The 22,460-nt window shown below is 41.0% G+C and overlaps 1 protein-coding gene across 6 annotated transcripts in view; it reads right to left on the minus strand.

Moving 5' to 3' along the window:
• The window catches only part of Med1 (mediator complex subunit 1), a 51,675-nt gene continuing 29,215 nt past the window's right edge, over positions 1-22,460 (minus strand). For 4 of the 6 annotated variants that reach the window (XM_029569468.1, XM_008845293.2, XM_029569467.1 and 1 more), the window contains 11 exons: positions 21,895-21,966; positions 20,357-20,431; positions 19,335-19,408; positions 17,135-17,224; positions 15,392-15,503; positions 14,400-14,524; positions 13,981-14,099; positions 12,242-12,443; positions 9,121-9,216; positions 8,703-8,808; positions 457-6,316 (listed from right to left, as the gene is read on the minus strand). In XM_029569468.1, the coding sequence (XP_029425328.1) occupies positions 3,073-6,316; positions 8,703-8,808; positions 9,121-9,216; positions 12,242-12,443; positions 13,981-14,099; positions 14,400-14,524; positions 15,392-15,503; positions 17,135-17,224; positions 19,335-19,408; positions 20,357-20,431; positions 21,895-21,966 (4,315 nt within the window). In that variant the 3' untranslated portion in view covers positions 457-3,072. Of the gene's footprint in view, positions 6,317-8,702; positions 8,809-9,120; positions 9,217-12,241; positions 12,444-13,980; positions 14,100-14,399; positions 14,525-15,391; positions 15,504-17,134; positions 17,225-19,334; positions 19,409-20,356; positions 20,432-21,894; positions 21,967-22,460 lie in introns of all 6 variants that reach the window. The other 2 variants (XM_008845294.2, XM_029569470.1) reach the window with 2 other exon arrangements.

The following is a 22,460-nucleotide window of genomic DNA, read 5'->3' on the forward strand; positions in this document are numbered from 1 at the left end:
TTTTATCAAATTTATTTGCATGTAAATAAACAGTTTTTTTTTTTATGTTTTGTGGGGAAAAACCCCACAGATCTTGCTACTTAAAAAAACAGAACACATGAAAAACCCCAAAGTATTTACAGAACGGCCATAGACACAGAAAATCAGATTTTCTTTTAGAGGACTCCCTACTGCTCCTGATGTACATTTTTAAACTCAGAACTTAAAGCTCAGCTCATACAGTTGAACATTATTTCCCAACCTAGTTTCTGAGATATAAAATACCTCCTGTCCCTCCAAAATTTAACTCAAATACAGAAATAAATGGGGGGGGGCAGGGATAGAAATGAAAATAAAATAGAAAATGAAATTGCCCAGGGATTGTGAATGTTTTCTATACTGATATCTGCTGTGATTCAACTGTGGCTATGATGTGACTCACTGGCTCTTGTGAAAATTCATGACACTGCTGTTCTACATTTTCAGACCTTGGCCTGAGAAAGGGAAATACGTTTCAAGAGTTACCAACCTCAAGCTGGTTTGGGCAATTTTATCTTGCTTCGAGTCCCCTTTCCCCACCTTGGAAACACTTTTAAGATAAAGTGAATTTAAATCTGAAATTTTCATGTACATCAGAGCAGATTTTTGTCTAAGAACCCCTAATATGAAGCCAAAAGACAAAATAATTAGGTCAAACTAAAAATACATAAAACTCCAGCAGCAGAAGATATGTAGAAGTTGATTTCATGTCCTTGCCGTCTTTCCAACAGGAGAATGAGTACACCTCGACGGGAGGTGTCCCAGGCTTGGTTTATTCTGCCTCTTCTCCTCCACCCTGTGGAGAAATGCAGTGCTCCCTGGTTCCCAGGCAGGGTGAAGCAGTTTAGCCCCGGCTCCCTGTTAAGCAAGTTCAGATGCTGGGTCATTGTGTGGGGTGTGCCCATCGACAATTCAGGGGCTTATCCTTCATCCAGATCCTAACTCGGGATTCTTTGATCTGGGATGAAGACAGAAAGAGAGAAAAAGCTTCCCAGTTTACTCATTTTGGTATTTGTTGGCTCTGCTTGGGGGAGCTGAGCCCCTGATACTATGCAGTACATTTCCCCACAAGACTATCCCCACCCAGAACAAATACCATGTAACTTTAATTTTCCTATAGAAACTAACAGGATAGGATTCAGAACTAGGTGACAAACTTCTGAGAAATCCAACCTGGTTGTATATCTGATACTGCTACTGTATCAGTACCACAAGATAAAGCACTCCAGTATCACCTTGCCCATGTCCTCTTTAGTGTCACCCAGGACATTTGACCCTGATAGGGTAACAAATAACTTTTCTTGCTCCACTTTGCAATGTTTTGTTTCCTATTTCTTATTGCCTTGGGACACAGAAATGGCAGAGTTGTTGGAACTGATGACCAGAAAAGGGATAACACTAAAGGAAATGAGAGACAGTCAGGAAAGAAAGCCAAAGTGGATTTTCCAACTCTATGCTAATTCCAACCTGCAGAGAGATGAATATAGAAATCTTCCGTATCTGATGAACTTGCTCCACTCATGACACACACAAACATGAATCACCTGGCTTTTTTCTCTTTTTTTGTAATCCAGAAGAGTTGTGCTGGGGATTATGCCCCATCCCGCTGATACAGATCCTGAATGGAATCATCAGGAATGGCACAGTGCAGGTGTCAAAAATCAAAGTAAGGCCGCAGAATTTTGAGAGGACCCTCCAAATACTGAAAACTTCTGTTGCACTCAAAATGGTCTCCTGGATTTCTGTATTTGTAAGAAGGGCTTCTTACTGATGTCCTTCAGAATCCAGACTCAGACCTGTTTCTCCAAAAAGGTCCAATTGTGTGCTACATAGTAGCAAGGGTTTATCTTCATGCTCACCTAGCATTCCAGGCCCCTATTACTTCAAGTGAGCTTGAAATTGTTTAAAGTGAACTATGGCTGCAATTTTTTTTTTATACTGTTTATCTAGGGGAGCATACACTGGAATAATTAAAGTCTGAACTCCTTCTTGAGATGAAGAGAAACAAAGAGCCCAGCTCTTAGGAATGGCATCACTTCTGCAAACAAAATGCTGGGATGTAGACTTTTGGCACATTGTGGAAATAGAAGAACTATTCTGTAATGGTTTTCATGACATTGGGTCAGGAAGGCTGCCCCACATTACACCTTGTTGAATCTGAAAAGGGGTTAACACCACCAAAAGTCACTCTTTTTTAAAGGAAAAAGATATCCAATACCTCCACAAGGAGATCACTCCTAATATTCCTATGATGTCTGAACCCTATGAAAAACCTAAAATAGTAATTCTGAGTTTGTATTTAACTCCAGAGACAGGCTCTGATTAGCCTGCTTGGGCTCCATGCTACAGCATCAGCACAAGCTGCAAGCTCCCTACCACCAAATAAACCTGCTCTTCCACCTCCTATCATTTTGAACCATAACCTTCATAGATTTAGAAACAAACATCGCTTAAAAACAAACATAAAGGATTAAAATATTACAAATAAATAGCTAAAATCTTTTTCCCTCCCCCAATCATTCCTAAGAAAGACACCAAACACTGCTTAAGTGTCCAAAACTGCCAGTCCTTCACTTGCCCATGCTTCAAATGGACAACTACCCAAACAAAGGTGAACAACCTTCATGCAAATGCATCAAGGAATGTATTGCTTTTTCATTTTCTGCCCAGCCCTTCAAATACATGCACTAAATGAGTTTAAAGCATGTCCTAAAAATGGAAAAAGGGAAAAAAATATATGAATATTTCCCACAAAAGTTCTCCCACCCTTCCCTCCACTTAAACCCTTTCCCACCCCCTCCCATCTTTTAAGCAAGTATTTTTAACATTTCTTTGAGGCAAAGAAATGTGGAGACTTGGTAAACAACCAAACCTGTGGTCCCTTTGGTAGGGTCTGGATATACTTTTATAAATTTACCTAGCTTGGGGTAAAGGCCACACCCACTAGAATTCGTAACACAAATCAGACCTTTCTGACTCACCCCTTTTGTTGGTTTACACATAAACTTATCATTAGTTTCTTCTCTGGACATATCTGTTTACAAAATATGGCCCTTAATTGCCAATCAAGGCCACATCCATAAGATCATCATCCTCCTCCCCAATCATAAAGTCAGGGCTAAGCCTTGAAGGCCTATCTGCAGATAAGATTGGGTTATTTGTCATAGACAAAGTCTGGTCTGAAGAGATGGGTGATTTAGACCAATTCTCTGGCTTGATGCTATGAGACTTTTTCTTATCTCGGTCTTTGTCTCGGTCCCGGTCTCTGTCTTTTACTTTCTTCTTTTCCTTTTTGTGTTTCTTATGTTTTTCTGTATTGTATTCTGGAAGTGGTCGGATGCCGTCATCTGAGCTGGGACTGTTCTGATAAGATTTCTCTGCTATGGAGGAGCCTGACTCACTTTCACTGTCCACATTCTGGGGTGTGTACGCTGGTGACTTACTGTGGCTGGGAGAACCACGTTCATGCTTTGGAGTAGAACCACTGATCAATGGAGAGCCATAGTTTTTGGAAGAGGCTATCTGTGGCCTGAGCCCTTCTCCACTATTTTCCCCAGGTTTCTGTAGAGTCACTTTGGCTTTAATGCTGGGGGAGCCCCCATCATGCTTACTGATGATAATTTTTGCCACACCCGTACTCCCCACATTTTTTGACTCTGAGGTCTTCTTAGAAGAATCCACTGACCCTCCAGAAGTGGAAACCTTTGATTTGTCTTTTTCACTTTTCTCACGCTTGCCCTGGAATTCTCCTCCTGACACGTTATGTTTGGAGGACACAGGATGGCTAGAAGAATTTGTGTTCACCCCCATCTGACTGTCCATTGGATCTTCACCCCCAGGACCACTAGTAACAACTCCATGCTTCAGTTTATCTATAACAGCTGTCAAGGACGGCTTCTTATTTCTACTTGGAGATTTCCCTTTGGAACTCCCATGCTGGTTCTGAGAGGACGACGTGGAAGAGCCACTTGAGGAAAATGAAGAGGAAGATGCTGTACAAGAATTAGATGATGGGGGAGTTTTCTGGGATAATGGGCCTGAGGATCCTAACCCTGAAGATGACTTCATGCTAGAGCTTGAACTAGTTCCTGACATATGAGAACCACCAGAACCTGAACTGATAGGGGACTTGGCTTTAGAGGACGGGGGAGTCCCGGGAACAGGCTTCATTGGAGAGGCAAGTTTATCAGGGCCTCCAGGAGGCCTTGAATGAGAAGGGGATATGTTTGGTTTATTTAAAGAAGGGTTCAAAAGTGATGATGGCTTGCCTTGAGGTTTCATCTTGGTGCTGCTAGAACCACTACTCAATCCATGCTTGGTAATAGGAGAGGAGCCTGGCTTCCCCCCAGACTGAGATGAATTTTTAGACTGACTAGGTCCAGAAGACCCTTGGCTAGAATACATACTGCTACTCAGCTTGGAACTTGATGAGCCTTCTGATTTACTGCTTTTCATCTTGCCCGAGGTGGAAGCAGAAGATGAGGAAGAGGAGGAGGAAGAATGGCTGTGATGGCTTTTGCTGCCTGAGGAAGACAAAGAACCACTGCTGGTATACTGACTGTGAGAGGAAGGCTTGCCCACCATCACTGTTCCCTTAGGAATCTGAATAGTGATTTTGGGAATAGGCGGTGTGGCAACACCTGGGGGAGTCTGAGATCTTCCTGAACTGCCTGGAGACTTGGACCCACCTGTACTGGTAGGTGGGGTGAAAGGTCGATTAGAACTGTGAGATGGAGACTTTCCCTCATTGTCTGCCTTCTTCCGCTTGGGAGGCTTATCTTTGCTTTTCCCATCATTGGAAGGGGTCCGGCTGCGCTTTCCTGGTTTGCTATCTACTCCTGGGCCTGGTGCACTACTATTACCAGTGCCATTGCCTTCCTTTACCCTCTTTTGAGTCTTTTCTTTCCCTAAATCTCCAGTGGACAGTAAAGGACTCTGACTACCACTGTGATGTTCCATAAGATCTGCAGGACCCAAAGCCTTACCAGCTACTGATATAATACTGAAGTCAACTGTGTCAGTTTGGCTGCTGCCTTTAAATTTTGTCTCCCCATTATCACTTCCAAGCATCGGTACCCCCAAAGTATTTAGTGCCTGAGATGCAAATCCTTTGAAATCATCATTATCCCCACTTTGGCTGCTTTCATCAAAATATTCTTCTCCAAAACCACTTTGGCTCTGGCTATTCAATAAATCAGGATTGAAATCTACTCCATCAGGAAAAAAATGATTGGTAGGAGAGTCACTACTAGGGCTTCCAGCAGCATCTGCAATAAGGTCAGCTGGATCAGTATATGGATTTTCATTATTACTAGTTTGAAAGACATCAGAGTCAAAGAGGGCACTCTGAGAATGCCCAGAACTCGATGAATCTCGAACAGGGGTGCCAATGGGTGGGCAATCATCACTAGTGCTGGGAAGCTTTGAGGCTTCTTCTGCAATGTCTGAAAGGATATCAGTTACATCTGGGCCAATGCTGTCTGAACTGGATAGTCGGACCATTCTTTGAATACTGGGTTGGGAGTGAGGTACTGGTTGTGGGTAAGTTGTTGGGGGAGTACTACACTGGCTTGGAGCTGGAGTGATGTGAGGCGTATCCAGTGTGTCAGCTGTCATGTTGACATCGAATATAGGGTTCTGTGAGTCAACATCCATTGAAAATAGCTCTCTCTGAAAATCATCTTCAGTCTGGTGCTTAGGTTTGTCAGGTGGTAATCTTGATGACTTCTTCTTCTTGGTCTTGTTGCTCCCCGGGCACATTTCCATCCGGGGTGAGCCAGAAGAGGAGTTCTGCCTTTCTAAAGGACTGCTTCCATAAAGGGTTGAGAAATCCTGGGCAGGATTATCTTTAAGAAGGTTCATGAGCATCGGGTGGTTCTTGGTGTTGCCGGCCATCGAAGAGACAGGTGGCGGCGTGTGATGAGGAGGGGTCGGACTCGAGCCAATGGTAGACCCCCCGTTCCCTGTGATTTGCAACAAACTGGTAAGAATTGGGTTCTGAGAAACCTTGCTGAAGTCCTCCCCATGGCCCACCGACTCATGCCGATCTTTGATGCTCATGCTCATATTAAACAAGGTGGTAATGGGACCCCCCGGAAAGGTGTTGGTTGGTGTAGTGGTACCACTCATTGGGTTGTTGCCTGTGGTCATGCCATACCCTGGGCTGCTAGCCGGGGGCAGGTTCTTTTTCACCATGTCTTCAACTGTCTCTGCAATGAGAGACAGTGCTGGGGTGTCAGCCTGTATGGTTTCAGCCTTCCTCCGAATAGCCCTCATCGTCACAGGGATGGACATACACCTGTAAGATAAGAGGAACAAAACAAAGTTAACACTGCACTAGCGGTGAATAAAACTGAATGTTTATTTCAAAAGGGCTCTACTTTTGCCTGAGATTTAGATAAGACAAGTTTGCAATAAATATTTTTAGATTAGGCAAGTAACTTATAAGATGAATAATTCTGTCAAATACCAAGTTTTGGGTATATTCATTCTAAAAGGAATGTGATCCAATAGGCAATTAATAAACTTTTATGAAATACACACTAGTGAGCATGGTGTTGCATGCCTTTAGTCCCAGCACTTGGGAGGCAGACCTCTGTGAGTTCAAGGCCAGCCTGGTCTACATAGTGAGTTCCAGTCCAGCTGGGGCTACAGGGAGACCCTGTCTCAAAAAGATCAAAAAAAAGGGAACACACACTAAAACCAAACTAGAGTCCAAATTAAAGAAAGTTGGTCACCAGGCATGACATAAGAACTATGAGTTCAAGGCCAGCTTGGATACAGCCAGACCCTGTCTGAAAAAAGTAAAATAAAATAAAGTAAAATAACATAAAATGCCGGGCATGGTGGCACACGCCTTTAATCCCAGCACTTGGGAGGCAGAGGTAGGCAGATCTCTGTGAATTCAAGGGCAGCCTGGTCTACATAGTGAGTTCCAGGACAGCTGGGGCTACAGGGAGACACTGTCTCAAAAAGACCAAAAAAAAAACCCAAAACAAAACAAAACATAAAATAAAACAGGGGTTGGAGAGATGGTACAGCAGTTAAGAGTATTGGCTTTTCTTGTAGAGGACCTAGATTTACTTCCAGTACCACATGGTGGCTAAAAACCATATCTCCAGTTCCATAGGACACCACGCCCTCACCTGGCCTCCATGGACATTGCATACATGTAGTGCACTTACATACAGGCAAAACACTCATACACATTAAATATAAATGAATAAATAAATATTAAAGGAAAACAGTGGAAAAGAAATGTAATGACAAAGGAACTCGGTAGAAAGTACCATTGCCATGCATAGTGGTACATGCCTTTATTTGTTTTTAGTATTTTATTTATAATTTTTATTTTATGCATATGAGTGTACTGCCTGCACGTATGTGAGTGCACCTGTGTCATGCAATGCCTCAGAGGTCAGAAGAGGGCTTCGGATTCCCCTAGAACTGGAGTTAAGAACGGTTTGTAGCTGCCATGTGGGTACTGGGAATCGAACCTGGGTCCTCTGCAAAAGCAGTCAGTGCTCTTAACTGCTGAGCTATCTCTCCAGTCCCAGTACATACCTTTAATCCCAATACTTAGGAGGCAGAGACAGAGGCAAAGGCAGAGTCAGGTGTATCTATGAGACTGAGACCAGTTTGATCTACTATGTAATAAGTTCCAGACCAGCTGGGGCTATAGGAAGACCCTCTCTCAAAAAACAAAAAAAGTCAAAAACTGGCTTAAACATTAACTTCCTACACATGGCCATTTAACATGGTACAACTCTTAGAAAATGATAGGAGAGGCTAAAGAAAAATTGTGGGGCTGGAGAGATGGCTCAGCAGTTAAGAGCATAGGCTGCTCTTGCAGAGGACCCAAATTCGATTCCCAGCACCTGCATGGTGGCCAGTAACTCTGTAATTGCTGTTCCAGGGGATCCAACACCCTCTTCTGAACTTTGCAGGCATTGCACAACCCAGGTGCACTTACATACATGCAAGCAATACATATTTTATATGCTAAAGAGTTCTGGATGCTCTTCCAGAAGACCCAGGTTTGGTTCCCAGTACCCACATGGTAGCTAACAACTGCCTATACTCCAGTTCTGGAGGATCCAATGCCGTCTTCTGACCTCCACAAGCATTGCAGGACACAGGTGCACTTATACACATGCAGGCATGTGCGCCACCATGCCCGGCCACATTATTTTTTAAAAATTAAAAAAAAAATTTTTTTAATTCTTTTGAGACAGGGTTTCCCTGTAGCCCCAGCTGGTCTGGAGCTCACTAAGTAGACCAAGCTGACCTTGAAGTCATAGAGATCCACCTGCCTCTGCCTCCCAAGTGCTGGGATTAAAGGCATGCACCACCACCATGCCTGGCTCAGAATTAAAATTATTTAAAAATTTGCATCATATTTCAGTTTTCTCCCATCACACAAGTACCTTAATACCAGGCTTGAAATTACCAAGTTTATTTCCTGTTGATTTACATCTTGATATTAAAATAACAACAACAAAAAGCCAAAAATAAAGCAACCAAAAAACCCCCAAATTCACATCATTTTTTAACCCAAAGCACAAAGGAATGAATTCAAACCAATGACAATGCCTTCTCTTTTACTTTCAATTCATGCCAAAAATAAAAGCATATACTTCATATAGGTCTTAGTGGAACTCTGATGGATAAAGAGCCATTGCTACCTTTGAACAACTTTGGCAATGAAGTCATCGGTACAGATGAGTGCATCTGACAGCCCCTTGTAGAGTTTACAGCTTACATGTGTTGAGTCCTGCACATCCATTACCACTGAAAGACAAAATATATATAGAGATTTGTGATACATTCAGTTGTTTTTGAGGTGTTCTGTTTTGAGGCAAGGTTTTTTTTTTTTTTTTTTTTGATGGCTGCACAAGCCTGATCCCTGCAGCCTTAGCTGGCTTGGATCTCAAAGAGATTCACCTCCCTTCTACCTCCTGAATTCTGAGGTTAAAAAGTTGCACGCCACTACATGGGGCAAGTTCTGGCCTTTCAATAAAAAAAAAGATACAGGAACCTAAGAAGCCAAGAGAGATGTCTCCTACCCATAAAATTTACCACCCACTCATCCACAGAACTCACCACACACAAGGGAGTCATTCACAGGGTGCTGAAAAGATACACTGAAGCGAGACTCTGAGAGGGGACACACTTCAAATTGGAGGAGCCCAGGGGAATCTAAAAGGCAAGGAAGGAGATCATAACCACATTTAAGACATGACACATATCAGTAATGCTCCTTACACATACAGAGTGAAATTCTTTTTCCCTTCTTAGAAAATAAGTTCAAAGCAGGGCGTGGTGGTGCACGCCTTTAATCCCAGCACTTGGGAGGCAGAGACAGGCCAATCTTTTTGAGTTCAAGGCCAGCCTGGTCTACATAGTGAGCTCCAGGCCAGCTGGGGCTACAGAGACCCTGTCTCAAAAAGACCAAATGAGAGAGAGAGAGAGAGAGAGAGAGAGAGAGAGAGAGAGAGAGAGAGAGAGAGAGAGAGAGAGAGAAAACAACCTAGTAGATAAAAACACATTGATTTAGTGGGGCCTGGTTACATATGCCTATCTCAGTACCAGGAAGACCTTATCTCAAAATAAACAAAGCCAGGCACGTGGCTATAGCCCCAGCAAATGGGAGGTAGAGAAGGAGGTTCAGTGGTGGTACATGGATAGCTTCAACTATATTTCAAGGTCAACCTGGGCTACATGAGACCCTGTCTCAAAAGAAACAAAATAACAGCATTAATAAGTACACTGTCTAGAAAGTGAATTCTGAAACCAAAGAAGAGATTTTTGCTTTTGGTTTGTGATTTAACATATGGTCTTGTTTGTACCCTAGGCCGGACCTGAACCCACAATCCTCCTACCTCAGCCTCTCCAGTACTGAGATTACAGGTGCCCACTACCATGTCCAGCTCTCAAGAAGAGTCTCATTCTATTTGAAAAGCACCAATCCAGAACCATTGCCATAAAATCTGCTTTTTTGTGGAGTCTTTTTGTGTGTGTGTGGTTTTTTTTTGTAAGCAAAGATGTAAGGCCTACTGTCTCTTTATACCAGATACATATAAACTTGCCATTATATGTTTGTTTTGGTTATTGTTGTAGGGTTTTTTTCTGCAGTGATAGCAACTGTATCCAGGGCCTCACCAGCTATATCTATGAGCTAGACCTCTAACTAGGTTCTTTTTTTTTTTTTTGGTTTTTTTGAAAAAGGTTCTCCTTGTACCCCCAGCTGGCCTGGAACTCACTATGTAGACCAGACTGGCCTGGAACTCACAGAGGTCTGCCTGTTTCTTTAATCCCAAATGTGTCACCATATCTGGCTAATATAGTTCTGTAGAGTTAGCACCAAGATGTGAGAGAGAAGGGCCACCTTTTTCTTTTTAAACCTATGCTCTATGTTATTACTTCAACTTTCATATTTTTCTCTTGGGCCAACAAGATTATCTCAGCGGTAACAGTGATTGCTGCACAAGCCTAATGACCTGAATTAGATCCCCACTACTCATCTAAAGGAGGAAGAAAACTGACTACACAAAGTGTCCTCCACCCTCCAGATGTGCACTGTAGCATGCAAGCACACACACACACACACACACACAAAATAGAATAATTGGATTTTAATTTCATTTTAAATGGGAATGGTGGTATACACTGGTAATCCCAGCACCTGTGAAGTGGAGGCAGGAGGATCAGGAGTTCAAAAACAGCTTCAACTATTTCATGAATTCAAGGCTAATCTGGACTACATGAGACCTTTTCTCCAAAACAAGTAATTTCTAAAGCAGTCTTCTTGATTTATATTTCCTGCTTCTTTTTGCCTACATTTCTACTGATATGGATCTAACACTACATATTTATCACTAGAATACACTGTGACAAAGGTAAAAAACTGGTTAACTACAGCAGCCAAAATTTGCATCAAAATTCAAATATCCGATTGTTTTGGAAAAACAGCCTTCCAAAATTCTAAAAGAAAAAGAAAAAGAAAAGCTCATAGGTCTTACCTTTTTACAGTTATAGGGCTAAATTCTCCAAAGAAAAGGGAGAAAAAATATTTTAAGGACTAGAGCTAGAAAAGAATATACGAACAACCTCAAATTAAGATATCAGGAAACCATCTTGTGCCAAGCATGGTGGCACATATCTTTAGTTCCAGTCCCTGGGAGTCAGAGCCAAATGGATCTTTGTGAGTTCTGGGCCGGCCTGCTCTACATAATGAGTTCCAAGCCAGCCAAGGCTGCACAGTGAGACCCTAACTCAAAAAGTAGATAGGCTTGTAATCTGAGTATCTAGAGGCTAAGGCAAGGAGGATGGGATGGCTAATCTTGGTTGTCAACTTCAAACATTTGAGAAGAGAAAACTTCAGTTGAGGAATTACCTCCATCAGACTGGCCTGTTGTCATGTCTGTGGGGCATTTTCTTGAGTGCTAATTGATGTGGGAGGGTCCAACTCACTGTGGATAGTACTATCCCTGAGCATGTGGCCTAGGCTATATAAGAACGGTAGCCTAGCAAGCCAGGGGGAGCAAGCTAGTAAGCAGCATTCCTCCATGACCTTTGCTTCAGTTCCTGCCTTGGATTCCCTTGATGATGTAAGCTTTAGGATGTAATAAACCTTTCCTCACCAAGTTGGTTTTGGTCAGTGTTTTATCACAACAATGGAAAGGAAACTAGAACAGAGGATCACTTTGAGTTCAAGGCTAGCCTAGGGAATACCAGCCAGGGTACACAGTGAATTCAAGACCAGCCTGCACTACAGAATGAGACCCTGTCCCAAAAAACAAAAACAAAAAAAGGAAAGAAAAAGTGTTAATTCACACACACACCAAAAAAAAAAAAAAACAGTAATAGTGGCTTCTACTATAAGTACCAAGTGTAATAAATTAGTTCCATCAAAATAATTTGTGGTGGTCAACCTACAGTCCCATTCTTTTTGTTGTTGTTGTTCCTTTTGAGACTCCATCTCCCTGTAGCCCAAGCTGGCCTAGAACTTGCTATGTAGACCAAGCTAGCCTTGAACTCACAGAGATCTTCCTACCTCTGCCTCCCAAGTGCCAGTCTCAGTTCTTTACACTGGCATTCTAATTCAGTTGATCTGGGTGTAGATATCAATCATCTGTCTGTAGTTCTTAAAGATCCAGAGGTTTCAATGAACCATTAGAGGAGTACAATCTTCCAGTAAGTATATCAAAAGGAAAGGGAATACCTTCTTTTAAAATAGTTCTTTTGACACAGCTTCCAATTAGGGTGTTATAGGCCACCTGGTGTCTGATCATATTCAAGATAAGAGGAACACGGCCAGGGTGCTGAAAGGTGATTTTGCTAACAAGTGTTCCTTGTAGACTTTGGCCATCTGGAAGAGGAGCATCCTTGTTGAGAAAATAGCAGTGCTGCTGACCTGGAAGAGCCTGAGCAAAAAAGAAGATAGCAAATGAATGCTATTTATCTACCCACTGTACTACAATAACAAACTATGCTGGCAGAGAAGGGGAAAAGGGACTATTACTCAAAGGAAAAAGCATACCAAAGGCTTGGAAAGTAATACAGTTCCACAAATCTATATAGAATTCTTTGACTGATACTCTGAAGACCAACTAGTTCCTCACTTGGCTAAAAGATCTTTTTCTTAGGCGCATGGTGGTGCATGCCTTTTGAGACCCTATCTCAAAAAAGAGCAAAAAAAAAAAATCTTTTTCTGAAATGTGCTACTATGGTGAATTCCTAACTAAGCTAACACAAAAATTACCTCAGAAATTTATATTAGAGGCTACTAAACAATTATAAAATTTTTTATTTTTAGTAAAACTTTCTATGTAATTATGATGCAGCCAGAATTTGTGAGCTTCTATATAAACTATCACTAAACATTCAAATAAATCCAAGCCCACGTGAGGTTTTAGAACCTTTCATAATTTACTGATGTCAGCATTTTGTTCTCTATATTTATTTAAAGGACTTTTGTAATTCTCAACACATAGCACTTAAAAGAAACAATGCTTTTTTTTCTATTAAAAATTTCTTTTTTAAATTTATGTTTGAATGTTTTCCCTGCATGCATGTAAGTGTACCTGTGTCATGCAACACCCACAGAGCCAGAAATGGGCATCAGACACCATGCAGCTGGAGCTAAGGACAGTTATTAGCCACCATGTAGGTGCTCTTAACTACTGAGCCATCTCTCTAGCCCCAAGAAACATTTTTTAACATCTTAAAAGCTTCTAAAAGTTCAGTATACCATTAAGGGGCTTTCATTTCTGATAAAACTTTGTTTTCTGTTTGAGTTTTTAGAGAAAGGGTCTTGCTACATAGTCCAGGTTGGCCTGGAAGTCAAGGCAATTCTCAAGCCTCCCAACAAGTGGGACTTTGGTGTGTGTCACCACTCCTTGCTTTTGTAGTTGAATTTCTCAGCATACCTGTAGTCACAGCATTCTAGAGAATCAGTTTAAAGTCATCCTCTACTACCAAGTTCAAGGCCATCCTGGGCTACTTGAGACCCTGTCTCAAAAAAAAAAGTAAAGAAAAAAAAAAAAAAGAAAAGGAAATTTCAGAAATAGGGAATTTTCAGAAATGACTCAGTAGGTTAACAGCACTTGCCACACAAGCATCAAACCCTGAGTTAGACCTTGGAACCCACAGTAGAAAGAGAGAACAGACTTTTGAAAGTTGTCCTCTGACTTCCACAGGTAGACCTAACTCACAAACATTTATCACACACACACACACACACACACACACACACACACACACACACATACTCATTTCAGAAATGTACATTGTGATTTCTTAACTCAGAAGCACATGTCCTTTTGCTTTGGTATGTTTCAGCAGATTTTTGAAAATACTCGCCTGACTGAAGAAACCATGTAATTAAGCAATCTGAAAGATATCACCCTAATAATTCTATAAAGAAACCTATACTCTTCTAGCTCCACAAAACCTACTTACAGCATAAAATCTCATGTTGTGATTCAAAGGTAGGGAGTCAGGATCCTTTGACAGCTCAAATTGAGTGATGAGTTCATAAAGGGGTACATAAGTCGGCTGAGTTTCAAACAATGGGATTCCTGGAAATATAAGTACTCAATGATCACATTAAGATCAAGATAATGACAACTCCATTTCCTTTCATGATTTTTATATTTATTAACCCATATATTCCAAAAGAACTTACAAGTATAAAACACCATAACACCAATAATCACCAGTATTTTTAGAGGCCTAAAAGATTACAAGTTGTTTAAAATAATCTGAGATTTTCCCTTCACATTTATAAAGCATTTGTTCTTAATGGGAAAAAAAATGTGATAATGGTCAAAAACCTTTATTATACTTCGCAAACATTTTAAAAAACTACCAAAACTCACCTGTGCAGTTCTGCAGTTTCTGAACAAATGCTCTAGATACTGGGATTGGCTGGGGAAATTTCAAGAAGAAACAGGCAGGAAGATCAACACTGTTGGCACTAGTGATTGAGGAGAAGGAAGGGGTCCTTCAAAAAAGAAGAGGGGGAAATTTTCCACTTTGGAATCTAAACACTTACTCTTAGGCATATATGTATTACACAGACACATAAAGTCTATAAATAAAGTCTATCTTTGACTTTCCTTCTCCTAATTCAAATTATTTTGTTGGCTCTAGAGATGGGTCAGTGGTTAAGGGCAGTGGCGGCTCTTCCAAAGGACTCAGGTTTAGCTCCCAGCACCCACATGGTAGCTAACAACCATCAACTAGTTCCAGGGCATCTGACACCTTTTTCTTGCCTCCAAGGGCCTTGCACAAGGCACGTGCACTTACATGCAGGCAAAACACTCATACACATAAAATAAATTTTTAAAAAATTTTTAAATTATTTTGTTAATTCTAAAGCATTTAATATGGGGCTTGGGGTCTAACTCAGTGCAGGGCATATGCTTTGCACATGCAAGGCCCTGGGTTCAATCCATAGCACTAAAAACCAGAAACAAAATCCAACAAATTTATTCAAGGCAAAAAATGTATTCTATGAACAGAAGAGTAATGTTCAAATAGATATTGAATAAAAGAGAAATTAGTGGTTAAAACAAAAGGCCATCCTCTAGAAATCCAAGCATGAGAAAAACCAAGTAAAATAACTGTTTTAGCCAGGTGTGGTGTTGCACGCCTTTAATCCCAGCACTTGGGAGGCAGAGGCAGGTGGATCTCCATGAGTTCAAGGCCAGCCTGGTCTACGCAGTGAGTTCCAGACTAGCTGGGGCTACAGGGAGACCCTGTCTCAAAAAGACCAAAAAAAAAAAAAAAGAAAAAAAAAACTGTTTTTATACTGGGCTTAAAACTGAAAACAATGGACTTTGCTACTTTAAAATTATATTTAACTTACCATTTATTGTCAACTGGATGTGACCCCATAATTAATGGGGCAATTGGGAGTTTGTACATAGCAGACGTTCCTTCAATTGTCACTGATGCATTCATGCCCAAAGATCGAGGAACTAGAAATAGAAAAAGAATGTTCTTTTTAAAAAAATTTCTTGTCACCAGGCGTGGTGGTGCATGCCTTTTAATCCCAGCACTTGGGAGGCAGAGGCAGGAGGATCCCTGTGAGTTCAAGGCCAGCCTGGTCTAAAAAGTGAGTTCCAGGACAGCTGGGGCTACAGGAAGACCCTGTCTCAAAAAGATTACAAAAAAAAAAAAATTATTGTCCTTTTTTGTTTTAAGACAGGGACTCCCTGTAGCCCCAGCTGGCCTGGAACTTGCTATGTAGACAAGGCTGGCCTCAAACTCACAAAGATCCGCCTGCCTCTGCCTCCCAAGTGCTGGGACTAAAGGTATGATGCACTACCACACCCAGCCTTTTAAAAATTTTTATGTATTTTTATTTATGTATCTGAATGTTTTGCCAGCATGTATGTAAGTACACCACATGCATGCAATGCCCACAAAGGCCAGAAGAGGCATCAGATTCCCCTGGAACTAAAGTTATGTACAATTGTTAACCACCATGTAGGTGCTGGGAATCCAGGTCCTCTGCAAGAGCAGCCAGTGCTCTTAACTGCCAAGCCATCTCTAGAGCCCCAAGAAAGGATATTCCTCAACATAACATAGATTACAGGGATCACACCACTAAAAGAAACAAAAACAACAGCCAGGAATCGTGGTCCCATGTATAATCAGACCAGTTTAGGAGGCTGAGAAAGGAGGATGGAGTTAGAGGCTAGCCTGAAGTACATATAGCTAGACCCAACCTCAGAAAACCAGAACAAATATAAAAAGCTAGGCATGGCATAATCAGTGGGCTGAGGGAAGATCACAAGTTCAAGGCCAACCTGGGCTATACAGTAAGTTTGGGGCCAACCTGGGGAGCAAGATCTGATTTCTAAAAAACCAAAACCAAAAACCCAAACAGTACAACAAAAAAAACCAACCAACAAAATCCAAAATAATAACATTTGATCTTTGAGACAGAGTTTCACAGTGTAGCTTTGGTTAGCCTTCAACTTAGAATTCCTGCCTCATCCTCCTCTGGGATTTCAGGCATATCCCACTAAACCCAGTCTGCTTCACCTTTAAAGTAATAAGTAAAGCTGATTATTTTAGGTTAACAATTATATTTCTTCATTCACTCATTCACTTATTAGCGCCTATTATATATGTGCTTAGGTACCATATTGTATATGCACATGAATATATGTAGGGTAATGAATGAATATGTTTATATTGTATCAGGTGCATATGGCAAGGAGAGCAAACTCATTAAGGACTACCAAATTGGGAATTATAGGGAGACTAGGCATTCAAACTTTACAAATATTTTTAACACATTGGAGAAAGCTGGGCATAATGGTGTATGCTTATAATCCCAGCACTTAACAGGTAGAGACAGGAGAATCAGGAATCAAAGTTATTCTCAGCTATACAGCCAGTCTGAGTCCAGCCTTAAACTATCTTAAAAAAAAAAAAAATCACATCCTGCTGGGCATAGTGGCCTATGATCTCAGCACGTGGAAGGCCAAAATATTAGGATTACTGTAAGTTTGAGGGATAGCGTGGGCTATATGTAGTGAGTTCCAAGACACCGTGAGTTACAGAACAAAATCTGTCTCAAAATACAACAAAAACTTACCATTATTTTCATGCAAGACAACAGGAGATACAGTCTTATCATCCAGCAGGTCAGAAGGTGAGGCATAGTACTTAATGTTCATTAAATGACCTAACATAAATAAAACTCATTAATGCATCTTTATTAGTAAATTATAAAAATTTAAAAAGCATGCATACCAAGTATGATGGCACTCATCTATAATCTCAGTTCTTAGGAGGTAAAACAGAAAGGTAAGGAGTGTAAGACCAGTCTTGGTTTCATGAGACTTTAATCTCAAAATAACAAAAAAAAGGCTGAGGATGTAGCTAGGTGGTAGAGTGGCTGTTTAGCACATGAAAGGCCCTGGGTTCATTCAGTCACCCATATACCACTCCCCCTGCAACACACACATATTTGGAAGGTTAGGATCATGGGAGGAATGCCATGAATTCAAGACTAGCCTATAGGATGCACTGAGTTCTAGACTTCCTTGGGCTACACAGTAAGACTATCTCAAATAAAGAGAGAAAGAAAGAACACTGAATGGGGATGCTCAGTTGATAAGAATACTTGCCTAACATGCCTGAGGCCTTGAGTTTGCCCCAGCACCACAAAAAAAAAAAAAAAAAAAAATCCAGCATGCTAGCACATGCCTATAATCACAGGACACTAGAGGTAGAAGCAAGAGAACTAAAGTTCAAGACCAGCCTGAGCTACACATGAGACCCTGCCTCAAAAAAAAAAAAAAAAAAAAAAAAAAGAGGCATTTTTCTGTAAGCCTGTATGTAAGAAAATAGTTCACAGCGTAGGTGAGATGACTCAGCAGATAAGGGCACTTGCTCTCAAGCCTGACAACCTAAATTCAATCCTGGGTACCCACATGGTCAGAAGGAGAGAACCAACTCCCTCAATTGTCCTCTAACCTCTACATGCATAGGCAGCCATTCACACACAGAAAAATAAATAAATAATAAAATAAACTTAAAAATAAGTTTCAGCTGGGTTGTGATGCTGCCCTTTATTTTTAATATTTTATTTATTACTTTTTTGTTGTTGTCTTTTTGAAGTGGGGTCTCCCTGTAGCCCCAGATGTCCTGGAACTCACTATGTAGACCAGGCTGGCCTTGAACTCACAGAGATCTGCCTGCCTCTGCCTCCCAAATGCTGGGACTACAGGCGTGCGCCACCACGCCCAGATTATTACATTTATTTTACCATGTGTAAGTGTACTGCCTGTATGCATGTAAGTGCATCCGTGTCATGCAATGCCTGCAGAGGTCAGATGAGACTGTTGGATCCCCTGGAACTGGAGTCAGACAGTTGTTAGCTGCCACGTGGATGCTAGAAATTGAACCCGGGTCCTCTGCAAGAGCAGCTAGTGCTCTTAACCACTGAGCCATCTCTCCAGTCACAGTGCTGCCCTTTAAAATTAGTACCTGGGACACAGAGGCAGGAGGATCTCTATAAAATCAAAGCCAGCTTGGTCTCCATAGCGAGTTCCAGGTCAGCTGGAACTACTGGGAGACCTTGTCTCAAAAAAACTAATAAAATAAAAGTGATGTGAAGAGTCATGTTCCAAACCAGACAAAGAAATGACAAAAAGATTATTGATTCTGAGAGGAATAATATATTTCAGACAACTAAATAAAAAAAGACAGACAAATGACTGGTAATTTTCTCCTTTAGCTGGTATCTATAAGCTCAAGGTAAAATTAAAAGTAATATACCCTCTGGATTGGGCAGGTGTTCGGTGGTTGAGCAGGTGGCCTAGTATGGACAGAGCTCTGGGTTTGATTCCCAGCACTGTAAACAATAAGGTAATAAGGTGAATGGAATGATGGCTCAGTGGGGAAGAGTACTTGCAATGCAAGCATGAATACCTGAGTTCAGATCCCAGCACCCAAATAAAAAGTCAGGCATGGCAACATGCATACCTGTAATCCCAGCACTATGTGAGGAGGATCCACAGGAGGATAACTGGTGCTTGTTGGCTGCCAGCCTAGCTCTAGAGTCAATGAGAAACCCTGACTCAAGGAATAAGGCAGAGTGTAACAGACTAGGATCTCTATCCTCCACTGACCTCCCCAAGGCTCACATACCCACAAAATATATACGTCTTACACACACACACACACACACACACACACACACACACACACACACACACGCACAATTTTTTAAGATGATTCTTAAACTACAATTAGACATTTTTCTAAATAATCAAGATAGGAGAACGTACCCCCACTCCGTGGAGTGAGATAGCCAACACTTCCATGAAGAATCTTATCCAAGGGACTAGCATTAGTTGCCTTCCTACAAGACAAATGATCTATGTTTGATTGTATTTAAGACCTAAAGGCTTCAGTGAACAGTCTGATACTGAGTTAAACTCACAAAATTTTATAATACTATCACACTGATTCTATCTTATAGCTGCACATATAACAAGTGTATTTCACCTTAAATTAAGGGATAACTTTTCAATAAACATCAATATATAATAGATAGATAGATAGATAGATAGAGAGAGAGAGAGAGAGAGACAGACAGACAGACAGACAGACAGACATAGATTTTTTTTTTTTTTTAAAAGTACAAGTCAGCCAGGTGTAGTGGCACATGCTCGTAATTCCAGATCTTGGGAAACAAGGTGATCCCAGCCTGGACTTCCTAGTGAAACTCCACCTCAAAATGAATAAATAAAAAAATAAATAATTACAGCTAGACAGTTGTGTAATGGCATACACCTTTAATGCCAGCACTCAGGAGGCAAAGCAGGTAGAGTTCTGTCAGTTGAGGCCAGCCTGGTTTATATAGTGAGTTCTAGGCCAGCCAGGGCTACATACTGAGACTGTCTCCAAAAAAAAAAAAAAAAAAAAAAAAAGGGTTAAGCCGGGCGTGGTGGCGCACACCTGTAGCCCCAGCACTTGGGAGGCAAAGGCAGGCGGATCTCTGTGAGTTCAAGGCCAGCCTGGTCTACATAGTGAGTTCTAGGACAGCTGGGGCTATAGGGAGACCCTGCTTCAAAAAGAAAAAAAAAAAAAAAAAAAAAGGGGCTCAAAGTCTATGGATTATGGACTAATAACCAACAACTCAGTAATACTAATACTCAGACACTGGAATGCAATCATCATTTGGGAAGGAAAACGAGATGGCTAGTATATATAATATAAATATAATACAGACCATTTATTACACTTACATGTTGCACTGATAGGTAATAATATATACTCACAGAATTGCCTCTTTAGTCAATCTTACCAGTACATAATTGCCATTTTGGAAAGATCTTGTTCTAAGGACTGGAGAGCCAAATACATTTTAGTCTTCAGTTTGCTAGAAAGTAGATAAGGAGAAAATGAGTTAAACATTGAAAACAAAGCACATGCACGTTCTGACACAGAAATCTTCAAGGTGAAGCTATACTGGAAGCAACTAAAACTTTTTAGTCTTAAACAAGAGTTAAAGCTACGTATTATGGCAAATGCCTTTGATCCCAGCACTAAGCAGGGGATCTCTGTGAGTTCTAGGCCCAGCCCAAAGCTTATTTTTATTTCTCTTTAGAAGGGCCAAGGTGAGAGCCGGGCGTGGTGGCGCATGCATTTAGTTCCAGCAGAGGCAGGTGGATCTCTGTGGGTTTGAGGCCAGCCTGGTCTACAAAGCCAGTTTCAGGCTAGCTGGAGGGAAACCCTGTCTCAAAAAGACAAAAACTAGGGGCTGGAGAGATGGCTCAGCGGTTAAGAACAATGGCTGTTCTTGCAAAAGACCCCGGTTCGAATTCTAGCACCACATGGCAGCTAACAACTGTCCATAACTCCAGTTCCACAGGATCCAACAGCCTCTTCTGTCCTCCACGGGCATTGCACGACATGGGTGCACTTATCTACATGCAGGCAATACATACATACACATAAAATAAAAATAATAAAATATTTTTAAAAGACAAAAAATTAAATTAAATTAAATAAATAAACGAATAAAAAGAACATGTCAGTTCCACATCCTGGAAATCAATATGTTAAAGACATCTCAACAATTTTATTGTCTTCTGGCACTATAATCCATTAAAAGCAGTCACTGTTCATGTAAAATAAAGTATCTTGCAGATATAGGAAAAAAATCAAACACCCTCTTCTGATCACTGTGGGCATTACATGTATGGATGTATTTACATACATGTAGGTAAAATACTCATACACATAAAATAAAAATAAATCATAAAGCTGGGCATGGTGGCACACAGGCTTTACTCCCAGCACTTGGGAGGCAGAGGCAGGCAGATCTCTGTGAGTTCAAGGCCTGGTCTACATAGTGATTTCCAGGCCAGCTGGAGCTACAAGGAGACCCTGTCTCAAAAAGACCAAACAATAAATAAATTAAAAAAAAATAAAATAAATCTTAAAAAAATAAAAGTCACCCAGGTCAGCAGGAGCTAGGAGGGAGACCCTGTTTCAAAAAGACCAAAATACATAAATAAATAATAAAGTCAGAAGCTGGGTGTGGTGGCGCATGCCTTTAATCCCAGCACTGGGAAGGCAGAGGCAGGCAGATCTCTGTGAGTTTGAGGCCAGCCTGGTCTACATAGCAAGTTCCAGGCCAGCTGGGGCTACAGGGAGATCCTGTCTCAAAAAGAGTAAAATAAATAAATAAAGTCAGAAACTGAACTATAGATTATAGTATGAACTAAAATCAGGAACAGCACAACAGTAGCGTAAGAAAATTTCTATCCCAATATGGCATACAAAAAAACTTCATTTCCCAGAAAAGGAAAACAAAAGTTAATAAATAAGAATACTTACTTGTCTCCTGGAAGGTTATACAGATTAACAAGGCCCTTAAGGTGCTTAGAAAATTCATCAAAATTTTTTTCCCTATAGAAGTTCAGGAGAAGGGAAAAAAAGAAAAATAACATGAAATTACTACTTCATCCTACTAAAAAAGTTCCCAAAACATGGCTATATAAAACATATTTTAACATCTGTTCTGACAGTTTTCCCCAAAAGAGTTTTATGTTCAATCAAGAATAGGAAAAGGACGGGGCTTGACAAAGCTCAGCAGTTAAGAACACTAGCTGCTTGCAAAGGACCCAGATTTGGTTCCCAGTACCCATATGGCAGCTAACAATCACCTGTAACTCCAGATCCAGGGGACCCAATGCCCTCTTCTGGTATCCATGGGCATTGCATATACATGCTGCACTCACATAACATTCAGGCAAAACAAAAACACTTATACATAAATTCTTTTCATAAAAAAAGAATACCAAAAGTGGGTCTAGATAGATGACTCAGCAGTTAAAAGACCTTACTGCTCAGGGCTGGAGAGATGGCTCAGTGGTTAAGAACACTGGTTGTTCTTGCAGAAG

This window comes from Nannospalax galili, unplaced genomic scaffold, assembly GCF_000622305.1.
Source record: "Nannospalax galili isolate Female #2095 unplaced genomic scaffold, S.galili_v1.0 scaffold1382, whole genome shotgun sequence".
In the NCBI taxonomy this organism is placed as follows: Eukaryota; Metazoa; Chordata; class Mammalia; order Rodentia; family Spalacidae; genus Nannospalax; species Nannospalax galili.